Genomic DNA, 14,021 nt, shown 5'->3' with positions numbered 1-14,021 from the left:
TAGTGTATAAACACTGTTGATGCGTCATTTTTTGTGTGTTGTGGGCTTTTTACAGATCAAAGCCTGTCTAAAAAGGCTCACTTATAGTGACTGAGTAAAATGGCTTTGTTCCACTGTTTTTCAACGTTCTGAAGAAAAGCTCCTTGTCCATGGACGTCCTCCAGGGGACAAAGAAACCACAGGAGCATTCCTTGTTGGCACACAGGCTTGGAGCCCAGGCGAGTACTGTGTCTCCCACAGCCCGTAACAGCCCAGCCCTGCCGTTGTACACATGCCTCCGTGCCTGAACTTGGCTGGAAGCAGGCAAAGAAGTCGGCATTTGGGCTAATCGGTCTCTCCTCACTGCGGTTTTACCAGTCGTATTCTGCCACCCCCAAGCAACACCGTGACGTTCCTGATTGCCCTTAATTGGCCCTTAAACAGCATGAGTGCCCCAGCTTGGTGGCCCATGGGTCAGAGAGCTGATGTAGTGATGATGTGAGCTGTAGGGTTACCATAGCGACTGGAGAGAGTGGGTAATGTGCACTGAGCTACTGATGGAAACTTTAAAGGCTTTTCATAAATTCTGCTAATTACAACCAGTGACATCTGCATGGGGAGCTTAAGAAGCTGGTAAAACTGCCAAAGTTCTGCACTTATTCCTGAATAATGTCAGAGGTCCTGCTATCAGCAGTGACTGTACCAGCACTGCTGTTATGTGCTTTAGCCTAAGTACACTTTTCAAAATGATGTGTTTAACAGTGCATCCTCTTAAAGGGATTGAATTATAATCTAATTAACCAGGGTTTGACTCCCAAATTATGACAAACATAAATTACACATCGTGACTGAGCTCTCATCGCTGAATGACCTGCATATTATTTCTAATAAATTAATGTTTGTTTGGGTAGTGAGAATACAAACATCTCTGGAAGATAAAAGAGAGATTGTTCTTATGACAGACTTCAGCTACACGCCCCAGAGACTTAAATCAACATCTCCCTCATCTGCTCTTGTGAATTCACATCACGGATGTTATATGCAGTGTAATGACGGCACAAAGTTACGCTACTATATGCATAGAACACAGACATGCTACTGAAGGTTAGTACAGGGTTTAAATTACAAATATGACTAGCCGATGCATAACTACAATATATTAAAAATTAAAATATACCAATATGCAAGTGTAGTCTATTTTCTCTAACTCTAACCCAAATCTTGAGAGAATATTGTATATATTGGATATACATCGTATATTCTAGTTTTTCTTGTGAAAAACTAGAATATACGGGGGGTCCATTACTAGAACATTTTTTTTGGGGGGGTCGATTCACCCAAGTAAGTCGATTATGAAGGAATTGCGTCTTGCAGTTGACCGCATGTTCCACAAGATGCTTGTCGAGTCACAAACTGCGTCTGGAATCCACATTGCTCGTCATTGGCCTTCTCTTGTCTCCGCGAAGATCCTCCTTTACAGTCCGCTCTTTGTAAACAAGCTTGTTTGGATGGGAAACACCTGTGCTTGGAGTGGAGATTAGGGTGCCTCGAGAGGAGATTAGGGTGCCTCGAGAGGGCTGTTCCTGGCTGATAAGCAAGGCTCCGCAGCACTCGCGATGGCTCGCCGTCCCCCGTACAGACTCCGACACGTCGTCGTCACGCGCAGCTGCTCGTCTCCTAATATGCAGAAGATGATGTGTAGCAGCGCGCCTCGAGCTACAGACTGCACATACCTGGAATACCCCGAGCGCGTAACGTGCGTTTAGTTCCTCTGCGGAGTAGGGGCGTGCGCCTTCATGAGGCCGTTTGGAGAGTGGGAGCCCCGTTGCACTCCTGCGCAGTACTTGACTGCAGACCTCGTAGGCTGACAAGAGCTTCGGTTCACTTCTGATACGCCTTGATGAGGAGGAGGGAAACAGGCTAGTTAGCTATAGCCTGCTCGCGGCATGGTCGAATAGTTTAACAAGCAGAGTAAAACACCAAAAACAGCGGACCAAGTCAATGAATACTAATACGATTAATACTATTAGAAAACTATTGGCTAACATAAGAGTACGTACGTGTGTGTGTGTGTGTGTGTGTGTGTGTGTGTGTGTGTGTGTGTGTGTTCTTTATGAGTTAAATTGGATATGGTGTTTATCTGTTAACAGAATTATATATATATATAAAAGAAGAAGATTCCAGATGAGTAACTGCAGTGTACTGTAGTAGACATGCAGAGATATTCAACATTGTAGTGAAGTACACAGAGTTTCAGAGTTTCAGTAAGAGGTCCTTCATCAGCTGTGCAAGCAAAGTGCTTCTCAAGGATATTTTAAGAGGAAAGTTTTTAGTTTAGTTTATGGGGCTCTGAAGTTCCAAGAGTGTAGATTAGTTCATTTTCTTTGAGTTTCCTAATTTCACTGCTGCAACACCTGGCACTGCAAACAGATATGTCAAACCAATCATCAAGTCTTCTCTCGGTTTCTCCAATGTAAAGCTCATTACATCTCCTACAAGTAATACAGTAGACAAACTCCCACAGTGATGCATGAAGAAGAATGATGATAACTGATCCTTTAGTGCCAGTTATTTTAGTGACTGCGTTATTAAATGTACATGTATCACATCTAGAGTTGTTGCAGGCTACAGTACCACAGTTATTATATGAATGGTCATTTATCTCACTCTTGATGAGCACGTCTATGATGTTTTCGTCTCATCTGTAGAGATTAGTGGAGTATCCTTAAAAAGTGATAAAAGGTGATCCTGAAGAATTTAAATGTTAGTCACTGTTTTATTTGTAGGATGATAAGTGAGAACTTGCTGATTCTTGTTGTCTTAACTGTAGATGTATAGGCCAGTTTGTCTATTGTCTGAACAGGTAAAACTTATCATCTGTGACATTCTTAGCAAGCCCACAGTTGTGAAAATATTCACACATTTCCATACTTTTCCGAAGCAACATTTCATTCTCACAGCAAATGTGCTTAAGTCTTGTAGCTATAAGGGAGAGTGTACAGGCCTTAAAATGTGGAGAGCTGTACTGTAAATAAAAATGTTTGTTCTTAGGTTTATTATAGATGGTGGTATATACACCAGGATTTTTAGACTTAACTGAAACATCTACAAAGTTCTCCTCATGCCAGGATGTGTGATATTCCATATGTATCCCACAGATGGTGGAACATGGAGTTGGAAGTTGGAAGAAAGAAATAGTTTACCTCCTCACATGTGCATGTAACAGTACCAAAAAAACTCCGTATTTGTGCATAGTATTTGTAGTCAAAGGTTAACACAAGTTCTGACAGTCTTAAGAGAACATCTGTAGTAGGGTCTGTCTCAGGGAGTTGGTTGGTAATTGTTTGTGTTCTTTCAGCTGTTCTGAAACAAGTCTGTCTTTATCATACGTAATAAAGGACTGAACGTTTGGTTGAAATGGGTGTCAGGGATGTGTCTTGCCAATACAGCATGTTTGATAGTGGACTGAACAGTAGAGTGTAACTAGTAGTGTAACTAGTACTAGTAGTGTTTTCCTTTAATTATTGTTTTCTTGAATAAAGCAAACTGGAAACCTCATGCACTTCAATCCAAATTTGATTTTGACTACATACTCACACACACACACACACACACACACACACACACACACACACACACACACACACACACACACACACACACACACACACACACACACACACAATTCATTCTTCCATAAGGTGCAATTAATTCTTCCATTTATGAAAGGCACAATTAAATTTTGGGTTAATGCCTATTTCAAATAAAATGTATGGTTTGACTGCTTTCTATTAAAGTATCTAATGTGATTTTAACCATGGCAAACCACCATGCCACCCAAAAAACTGCTATAAACAAGTTTAAAGGCTGTATATTGGCAAAGTGACCTGTAAGGGTGGCATATGTGTAATTGCTTGCATCCATAATGACTGTCATTTGCTTTCACCAGAAATAGAAATTTCTGCATCTCAGTAATGAAAACTATCACTCAGCAGAAAGGGTTCTTGCGGTCTGTCTGTCATATTTGTCAATTTGGTGTAATTGAATTTGCCATTAAAATGAATTGCTGAGTTGGTTGTTCATGTAATAACGTCCTTAAAGCTGTAGCTCTGTTGTTACCTCCATGGGTTCTCACTGTATGTTTTTCTACATATTTCATTTTTAGTCATTAAATACTTAACTGGTGAGTTTGTAGATTTGCAACTGCAACCCAGTGTAATGCAGGTCAGATCAAATGTCACATCCTGTTGACTACACTAATCTATGAGCAAAAGAACACAGCTGAAATGATGCCATTCTTTTTTTTTTTATCAAAGTTTCCAACTGGGATGAGACAGAACTGGAAATGAAAGTTCCTTTAATATAACACATAATTAATGAGAGGAAATGAAAGAGTACTTTTAAAATATAACACATTATGACTAAGGAGACATATTAATTAATAAGGTAGTAACTAACTAATGAAAATATAAATGCAGAAACACAACACAGATTTAAGTTGAATTTAACTGGAACTGGGTTTCCAAACTGAAAACATGAAACGCAATCTTAAAAGGAAAGAAACAATAACACCAAAAAGAATCAATAACACCAGTTACCTGAATAAACGTATTGTTTTACCATCAGCTCTTTTCACTTGTAGATCAAACACAAAACAGAAAAATGAACACTTTTCCACATCAGTCTCTTCTCTCTGTATCTCCTGTGTGTCACATTTTAGACACGTGAAATAAAACATGTTTAATGAACAAACACTCAGTCTGATAAGGTATGATAGTAAGAGCAAAAGAATGTCTGGCACCAGAAACAAATGTGACCGATGACATAGTTGTTAGAGAGACCAGCTGTTATTTCAAAGGACTTGGGGATCAAAACAATTGAATGGATCTCACTTTATTGGCCGTTGACGGCATGTGCTACTAAGCATCTAACTGATGTTGACATGACCAAAACTACTCCAGCACATAGTATGGAAATACATAAATCTATACATTACATCAGATTCCTCAAAAGTGTGTATTCACTGTGTGTATTAGTCAATATAAATGAATTAAAGTAACATTTTATAAGCAATCAAAGAGCATTGTTATTTCATTGCCTTTGATTTTAGAGCACCCAGTGGTTTTTATGTTCTCATCTATTCCTCTGTGTAAGCATGTGACTTTCTTATGGCTGTGGAGCAGCAGGTTCGTTGATATGGTCTCTGGGCTGATGTGGACCTTTAAAGCTTCTGCCTGTCAGTCTCCACGTTTGTTTTGACCCTCTCGTTGTCTTCAGAGGAAGCCACTAAACTGTGCTCAGGTAACCTTGAATGGTGTAGCCTGGAGTCTGTCTCTCTCTCTCTCTCTCTCTCTCTCTCTCTCTCTCTCTCTCTCTCTCTCTCTCACCTTCTCTCTATCTCCTTCTCTCTTTTGTCTCAGCTGAGTTCAGTTCAGTAGCTTCATTGGCATGACCATATGAAATTACAATATTGCCAATGCAGTATTATAACACGAACATGACACAACATTACAACTTTTGCGATTATGGAAATTAAGAGTTAGAGAAGCTGTGATTGGTCTGAAATACTAATAAAGGGAGGAAGTGAAAAGAAAGGAAAATAAATCAATAAATCAAGGATGGATAATAAATAGATAACTTTTATAGTTTGTTTGTGTCTCTCTCTCTCTCTCTCCACACATGAGTGAGCAGCTTAAACATGAGCAGAGGGTTCAGACTCTCTGGGGGGGGCTCTGGGGGGCTCTTTGAAGTGCTGTAACGTACACCCACCACTCCCTCTTCCTCATTAGCTTATTTATGGTATTTGTTTCAAGAGCAGTTAAAAACACCCTCTCCTCCCCTCTCCTCTCCTCTCCTCTCCTCTCCTCTCCTCCCCTCTCCTCTCCTCTCCTCCCCTCTCCTCTCCTCTCCTCTCCTCTCCTCTCCTCTCCTCCCCTCTCCTCTCCTCTCCTCTCCTCTCCTCCCCTCTCCTCTCCTCTCCTCTCCTCTCCTCTACTGCTGAGCCACTCTACGCATATTTAGAATGACTGAAACCTTGGAAATAAGCCAGAGGGAGAATCAAAGCACCTCGCATGAGACAGAGAGCAGATTTGTTGGGCAAAAGAGCGACGAGGTCGCTGAATAACCCATGCCAACATGGTGACCCTTTCACAACTGTCTGAGGGGCTTGTTTGTCGTTACCAACAGGCACCGATGTGCTAAATGTTGTTTGTTTTTAGATAGCGGCAAGCCTTGTGAAAGCAAGGCTTCTCTTTTTGAAGTGGCTCGCCCGAGGCTGGCCACTAGCCTTGTGTTCAACTGGAGATAAACCCCAAGGATTTGAGGGCATCTGTCCTGAGCCCTCCCCCCACCCCCTGTCAACCCCTCCCAAATGACACATATTCTTTGCCCCTAAACACTTGTGCAAATGAGCAAACACACTGATAATAATGTATGGGTAATGGCTAGAATCAGGGCTGCTATTGTCTTCTGCCCAGTGCCTCACACCCGTCCACGGTGACCTGTGGGTCCACTGGTCCAGCACATTTACACCTGACTAAGATCAAAGGGTCCTGGGTCTTTTCTGGGGATGCAATTACTTAGGCAAATGAGGTTCTGCGCAAACGCTTCTTTGTGACGGCTAAGTCGGGCTTTTGTGGAGAACAAATGGGGGTGTTATGGGTCTTGGAGAAGGAAGAGCCACTATCAAAGCCAAGCGACCAGGGCATTATTAAGGCCCTGCAGAGTGTACTAGACACAAAGGAAACAATTGGGTAGGATAAAATGCTTTGGGCTTCTCTCACAGGGAGAAAACGAATGTGACATAATTGCTTTTTAGAACAGGCATGGGTGGATGGAGTAGTCTGGTGGAATGAAATTGTCCCTTTTCACAGGGAAATGAGAGTGGGGCCTGGTGGATGGTCTGAGGCTGTGTGCAGAGTCAGGGTGTTATCTGCTTTCAACTCTCCCTGACCCACAGAGCTCAAAGGAGAGAGAGAGAGAGAGAGAGAGAGAGAGAGAGCATACAGAATGCAGCTTCTCATTTTGACAAAGGTCAAGTCCAATTTCAGGAAAAATCAAGCACATTACATTGTGGATCAGCAGTTGGCAGATAAAGATCAATAACAGCATGTAATTAGAATTTTTTAAAATTTCTGTATTCAGTAGACTATGTATGGAGAACCTCTCCTCGCCTATGAAAACACTGTAATCATTTTATTGAGTGTATCTGCATGTATGCATGTATACGTGTGTGTGTGGGGGGGGGGGGCAGAGAGAGGTAGAGAGGAAGTACTCTGACAGATCGGAAACCCAGATGATTAAACACAGCGCCATGGTGACGAAAGAAGGACTGCCGGTGGTCGTCACATGACATGACCCCACATTCCCGCAGAGCCGCAGCAATGTTTTCCTTGGACCTGACACACCGCCGTCCACCACTGGAAACATCAGCGTGAAAGAAAGCATGGCCTGCTAGCATGATGCAGATCAATGCTTATTAAATGGCAATATTTGAATAGATATCATTTATATATATATATATTCCAAACTGTAGTAAAAACTGTAGTAAAGTTCACAAAGTTTCTAGAGAAACAGGACATTTTGAACAGAGATCCTGCAAAGAGCTTCTGAATTAGTAGTAGGAGGAGCCAGTTTATATATGAAATAATAGATGTTTAAATCATAATGTTCATTCCATGGGGTCTGAAGTTCCAAGAGTGTAGCGCTTTGAGGTTCCTTGTTTCATTACTGCCATAGCAACACCTGGCAGTGTATCTAGATATGTCATTGGGTATACATGAATCCATTAGTATTAAATGCCCTGCCACTGGAAACAACAAAGGTCCTTGAAGGTCTGAAGGTGTTCAACACGCTGATCTGTACGACTTCTGTTGGTTTCTCCAGTATTAACCTTGTTACATTTCTTACAACTAATACAGTAGACAAACTCCCACAGTGATGTATCAGGAGGAATGGGGGATGATAACTGATCCCTTTGTGCCAGTTATTTTAGTGGCTGTGTTAATAAATGTACATGTAAGTGAATTTTAGACATTTTTTCTCAACAGTGCTGTTCAAATATTTTGCAAGCAATATTAACCTGCTTCAGTAATACTCAGTGAAGAACAGTTATGTATAGAATGAATCTGATATGTAGCAATACTATGACTGTGTGCTGTTATATTATATATAGCCTATAAACCAGGTGTTGTCTGCTGTACGCATGTGTCCTGTGTGTACATAATCTGCCAAATGCCCACGCAAGGACACTCCAACAGTAAACTGCTGGCAGTCGCATCATTAATAAAAAATATTGTATTTGTAGAAAAGCCTGTGGATGTGTCTGTTTTTTCTCTGGACCCAAGGAACATGGAAACAATTGAGTTTCATGGAGCTAAAACATGAGGTTAGTGGTCAGTTTGGAAGCTAGCGTGTGTTTTAACTTGCTCAAACAAATAGTATTATAAATATGATGTGTTTGGACTGCAAGATATATGAGCTTTGGTTATTTAAAGTGTGTAAAAATGAATGTTCTTGATTCATGACCATGAGATTTGCATAACCCTTGGCATTAACAATGGCATTAACACACCGGCTGTAAGGCTGTAGTTTTGGTTAATGCCTCTTTTGCCCCTTTGCCCCAAGACCAGCAGATGTATTTTCCAAATTGTGTAATGATTTCTTTCCTTGAAGAATCAGACACACCATCTCTGCAAGTCTGTATTGGATGACTTAGTCGAAGTAGCTCTAGCCAGACTGATGAGAAGTTGTTGATACAAATCACAGCCAGCTTCCCACAAGTCGTAAAAGCCAAATCAAGGTGTTCATCAAGAACTGTGGAATTTGTGTCCAGTGATGTGATTCTCCATAAATCACATCGTAAGGCATCTGTAAGAACATGGAGCTTCCCAACCACGTTCAGAGTTTCCATGATGTGAAGGGCATGTTCAGTGTGATTATAGTGTAAACACTGAGATTATCTGTCAAAGTGATGTCTGAATGGATTAAGACATTAACTTGACAAAACGGAGAAGTGACATCATTTGTAACATCTGAAGCAAATCTTGTGTGTGCGTGGTTACTGATTGTGTTTTGTCAGTAATTGCATTTTTAGCTTTTACACCTCTTCGGAGTTTTGTTTGTTTGTTTTTAAGATCTGTCCTCTTGTTCATCTGATTCTAGTGTTTCTAATTCACTAAAAGGATTCTAACAGCTAGTTGGAGTTTCATTCTTCTGTGCTGTAGACTATAATCTTGTGGTCACAGCCTGAAGAGCTCATGGTCTGATGTACTGGAACAACATACTGTATTTCACTACTTAATATATTTTAACGTAATATATTTTAACATTGTAATAAATTAAGCTAGCAAGTCTGTAACAACAATGCTCTAATGACACATATATGATACACTTGAGTGAATATATAGGGTAATGTACACAGTAACTTTGGTGTCCATGTTCAGACATTTTCATGAACACTAAATAAAATTTCTGAAAGTGATTGTGATGAAAATGAAGAAATGATTGCACATCCCTCCACCAAACCTTAGCTTCAGTTTCCAGGTCATTGCTTTTACTGCACATGGTCGAGTCATGGGCTGAGGGGGTGTGCTGGACTAAGAGACAGAGGTGGGCCACCGTCTTCAGAGCTAAACCGCTTTTCTTACTTTGACGTTTGGAACTCACTGTTTCCTGTCATGGTTTGTGACTGAGTGAACAGGGCTTCACTAAAGATGTTGTACACTTCTCCACATCGCTCTTTGAGTCTTCTCAGCCTGTGTTCTCCCCCTCCCAACCTGCTGTGCCTTCCACAACTCACCTCTGTGATGCCTGCCCTCATTATTGTCTCCTCTTCCTGTCTGTAATTTTCCCAGCATGGCCGTCAGACAGTTAGCAAAGCAGCGTGAGCAATAGTGCATGTTCATTCACTATGAATGGAGGACGTTCACAAACCCAAATACCTGCATGTGAAAAAAAAGGACACACTTATGGCCTCAAGGAACATTTTATAATAAATGTTATCATTAATATCCCTTAATAAAAATGATAAGTCCAGCTGTTTAGGATTCGTTTATTAAGTGTGAACGCAAGATATACCTATTAAAGTTTTTATTTTACTGTTTTTCTACGGTACTGTGAAGAAAGGTATCTGTTGTCTACTCAGGTACGAGGCTTGTAAATGCCTGGGATTACATGGGAGGACTCTAATTAGAAGAAATTGTGGCTATCTCCTGTGTTGATCATAGTGTCAATATTTTCACCCCTTTGATGGCAACATCTAAGAGAAGCTCTTGAGATAGTTAACCTCTCACCAGCAATTACATTCAGTCTCCAAATTAAAGACACCTACACTGACATCCCTGTTTATGCCAGCCTATTTATAGACCGCTAAAAAAGGCATCTCCCCAGCTGAATGCTTATTTAGTTTTGTAACTGCAGATGTCTGTCTTCCATCTGAATAAGGTTAATTGAAATTAGGTAATTAGAAGCTTTGTCATCTCTTAAATGGAAACCTATCTAATGGAAGTTAGAACTAATGGAAAAACATCTGGAAAGAGAAATGGTTTCGATAAGAAGAAAGGCTAACAGGTGGAGAAGTGGACTGAGCCCTTCAGACTGATAGTGAGGAAGTGCACCTCATCTTTTATCCTCTGCCTTTATACAGTCACACGATGCCTCAGAGAACATGTGTGTCATTGGAATTTTCTCCAGTATTAGAAAGGAGACACTGAGGATTGGGTTAAAGGTTTGAGAAAGAGCTTTTCATCCCTTAAAGCCTCAAACCTGGCTTGCTTTCAAACTCTGTGAAATGGCCAAAAATCTCCTTCACAGAAGACCTCAGAATTATTTATCACAGTCACATTTAGCCAGCCAGACCACTGGGTGTCTTTGCATGGAGAAACATGTCACACACTTTACAGGGTAAATATATATCTCACATTCATGCATTCAGTCTCTTTCTAAGTAAGTCTCTCAGAATGCCTCACTTACTTACCTATTTGTCACAAAATAGCATTGTGCCACAAAGCTGTTGACTGATCTCAACTTCAAAGTGAGCTAGGCTTTGGGGGCAGACTGCTTACGTTCACACTGCCCCTTCCAGGCCCTTCAAATGTTGTTTTATTGTACCAAACACACACACACACAAAAACAAGACAAAAAGAGGGAAATCAACTCTTCACCGCTTCAACACTTCTGTGTTTGCAGATTCATTCTGACTGCATGCCGGAGACAACCTCTAATGGCCTCTTATTCCCTTAAGCCAAGAGCAGATCAAATGGCATGACTTGCTGTGGAATCAGGAGTCTAAGAATTTGCCACCTTACAGTATGCATAGCTCGGAGGTTTGAGTTTCCCTTTGCACCATTGTGAAGACTCTGACTCCATGCACAGATGTTTCTGCTCGCTAAGCTGTTGATGGTGTGGACAAAAGCTGGGGTAGGCCTCTCCAGCAATGGCCTAGCACACGGATGGGACAATCACAACATATATATCCTGTGCTTTGAAATGCCTATCCCAATGCTTTGTCTCATTTGACAGCTCAGAGTAAAGATGTCAAGCCTTTAGTTTCCAGTTACTCTGGAGGAAACACAGAAGGGACACTGTGCTTAAGGATGGGAGGTTCTCAGAGGAGCGTGTGTTTTGAGTGGCAGGTTCTTTGAACATACCACCACTACTACAGCTCCAGCCCCACCCCGTGAGCTTCAGGAAGTACTCCAAACTGTATAAAAACAGATCTGACATGCACTGCTAGAGTCATCTTTAAAGCTTAGTGAAAGTGGATTTCATGTTCTGCACAAGTGTCATATGTTGCCACCTTAAAAGATTTCCGGATGCCTGAACTTTGAAAAGTTTTGTTTTCCATATGCTGGACCATATAGCTTTAGAAAAGGATGAAACACTGGATCTAAATCAATGCAAGAACTCTCACATAGGAAGGCCCTCTCCAGTATAGTGGCTTTGCAAAACAGACAGATGGAGAGAGAGAGAGAGAGAGAGAGAGAGAGAGAGAGAGAGAGAGAGAGAGAGAGAGAGAGAGAGAGAGAGAGAGAGAGAGAGAGAAGGAGAGTGCACTATACAGGGTGTCTGTCTACTAGATGCCAGTTTGCCTCTTTGTAACATATTGTGTTAGGTGACATTATTAAAGAAGCACTGTTGTTGGGAATACTGGAGAAATGGGACAGATATTGCAATTTCTTTTCTTAGCACAAACTATGTGGTTTTAGGCAACATTACCAGATACAAAATGTGCCAGTTTTCTAAAGTAATTCCAACTTTACATTTTTTATAGTTTGATTGACCAGCAGCACCTAAGCTCTTGCTTTAAAATGTATCAATATATTTGATTAATAATTTATTATAATAAGTTACCCTTATATTATAATAAAGTTTACTAAAAAGGTTTTAGATGGTAATTGCAATAAATGTCCTTTTATAAACAATTTCAGAAAAACTATTAGAAAGTGTTTTTAACAATACATCAAATATCATTATCTCTTTATTTAGAATAAAAATAGACATATATCAGACTCTATATGATTGTGAATATCTGTATATACATTTACGCTAAACTGGTAAAGGTGAGAGGCATCCTCAATATCTTTGTGTTGACAACCAAACAGAGCTAAGTGCCAACTTCCTTATAGTATTTACAATACAGTAATGTACTGCAACCATTGAATGCCAAGTTTCATAGAGAAACATTTATATCTACTCTGCAATGTTGACATGAATTAGAGATAGAAACAAATAAAAAAAAAAACCAGAGTATCCCATCCAAAATCCATCTTCCACCGACTGCACCTTTTTCTCTGTTTAGATTGGTCCCACTCCCCAGGAGCTTTCAGAAACAAAACAAAACAAAACAAAACCAAAACAACAACAAAAACCAATCCTTGCTAGCAACCTGTACTTCAGTGTCTCTGGCAAGTGTGGAGACTCCGAGAGGACTTGCTGTCGTCTCCCCTTTGCACCTTGCAGGACATTCCTTCCCCGCAGTCGCAGCGCTGGAAGAGCTCTAGGGCATGAGTTCCTTTGCGCTTGTGCTTGGTGCAGACCTGGCCCTCCTTCAGAACAGGCTTGCAGATCTTTGACCAAAAATGACGGGCACAACACAGGCCTTCGGAACAGTCCGATGACCTCAGACAGTTCTCCCCCTCCAGACCTGCAGAAGTGTCACAAAGTTAGACTAAATAAGTTGAACAAATTTGTGAACTTAGTGAAACATGCACAATAGTTAGTCATTTCATATGTGTTCATAAAGAGTAGGTTAATGAGTTACCTTTGATGTTTTGAGTTGCTTCTAGCTGTGGTACCACTGTGGTGGTGTTGTTGTGCGGAGTGCTGACAAGCGCGTGTCCTTCTGCTCCAGCTTGTAGAACAAAGTCATCTGGTTGGCACACTCCTGTCCAAAGAGGATTTTTTAATGCAACGCTGTAGCTGCGTGATCAGCTCAACGTATTCTTATATACATGAAACCGATATTTTAAATATCGGTTTATTTTTGATATGCACCAAAAGCCACTCACCATTGCTACAGTGGTTGCCAGGGCAGCACATAGCATCCCGGATGCAACGCTTTCTGCGCTTCTTGCACTGAAGACAAGCGCCGCGGGACAAGAAACAGAACTCCTCGTCTCCGCAGTCCTCGTCGGCCACGCACAGGAAAGGCTACATAATACACGCAGATTGAGAACAAAATAAACACACAATATTCTAACAGATAGACCATTAAAAGAAAAACGATGAAACACACACACACACACACACACACACACTTAACTTTGAATCAGACTTACCTGCACCGTATCAATGGCAAAGTTCTGATTCCCGCTGTCAAAGAGGACTTGGACTGGGCTCGCGCTGACTGCCACAGCTGGACCGAGCTTAATGGCGTTTGAGTTTAGCAAAACGCTGCCTGCTGTGGTGAGGTCCGTGCATCTGACCAGAGCAAGGCACGCGCCAAACAGGAAAAGGATCATAGTAACCTACTACAACGGGTGGATATTCCGGTACTCCTGCCAGCGGTCCGGGTTCCGAGGCGAGCTGCGAGCTGCTGCAGT

General features: G+C 41.3%; 1 protein-coding gene across 1 annotated transcript; it reads right to left on the bottom strand.

The window, feature by feature from the left end:
* Positions 1 to 12,439: 12,439 nt before the first annotated feature.
* On the bottom strand, positions 12,440 to 14,021 carry dkk1b (dickkopf WNT signaling pathway inhibitor 1b). Its single transcript, XM_027009442.2, has 4 exons — positions 13,758 to 14,021; positions 13,488 to 13,629; positions 13,241 to 13,363; positions 12,440 to 13,123 (listed from the first exon to the last, which is right to left on the bottom strand). The coding sequence occupies exons 1-4, from the start codon at positions 13,938 to 13,940 to the stop codon at positions 12,873 to 12,875; spliced, it is 699 nt and encodes a 232-aa protein (XP_026865243.2). The 5' UTR covers positions 13,941 to 14,021; the 3' UTR covers positions 12,440 to 12,872.

Source organism: Electrophorus electricus, chromosome 14, assembly GCF_013358815.1.
Source record: "Electrophorus electricus isolate fEleEle1 chromosome 14, fEleEle1.pri, whole genome shotgun sequence".
NCBI classification, from domain to species: Eukaryota; Metazoa; Chordata; class Actinopteri; order Gymnotiformes; family Gymnotidae; genus Electrophorus; species Electrophorus electricus.
The sequence above is the reverse complement of the archived record's forward strand: the minus strand, read 5'-3'. Positions and strand labels throughout refer to the sequence as shown.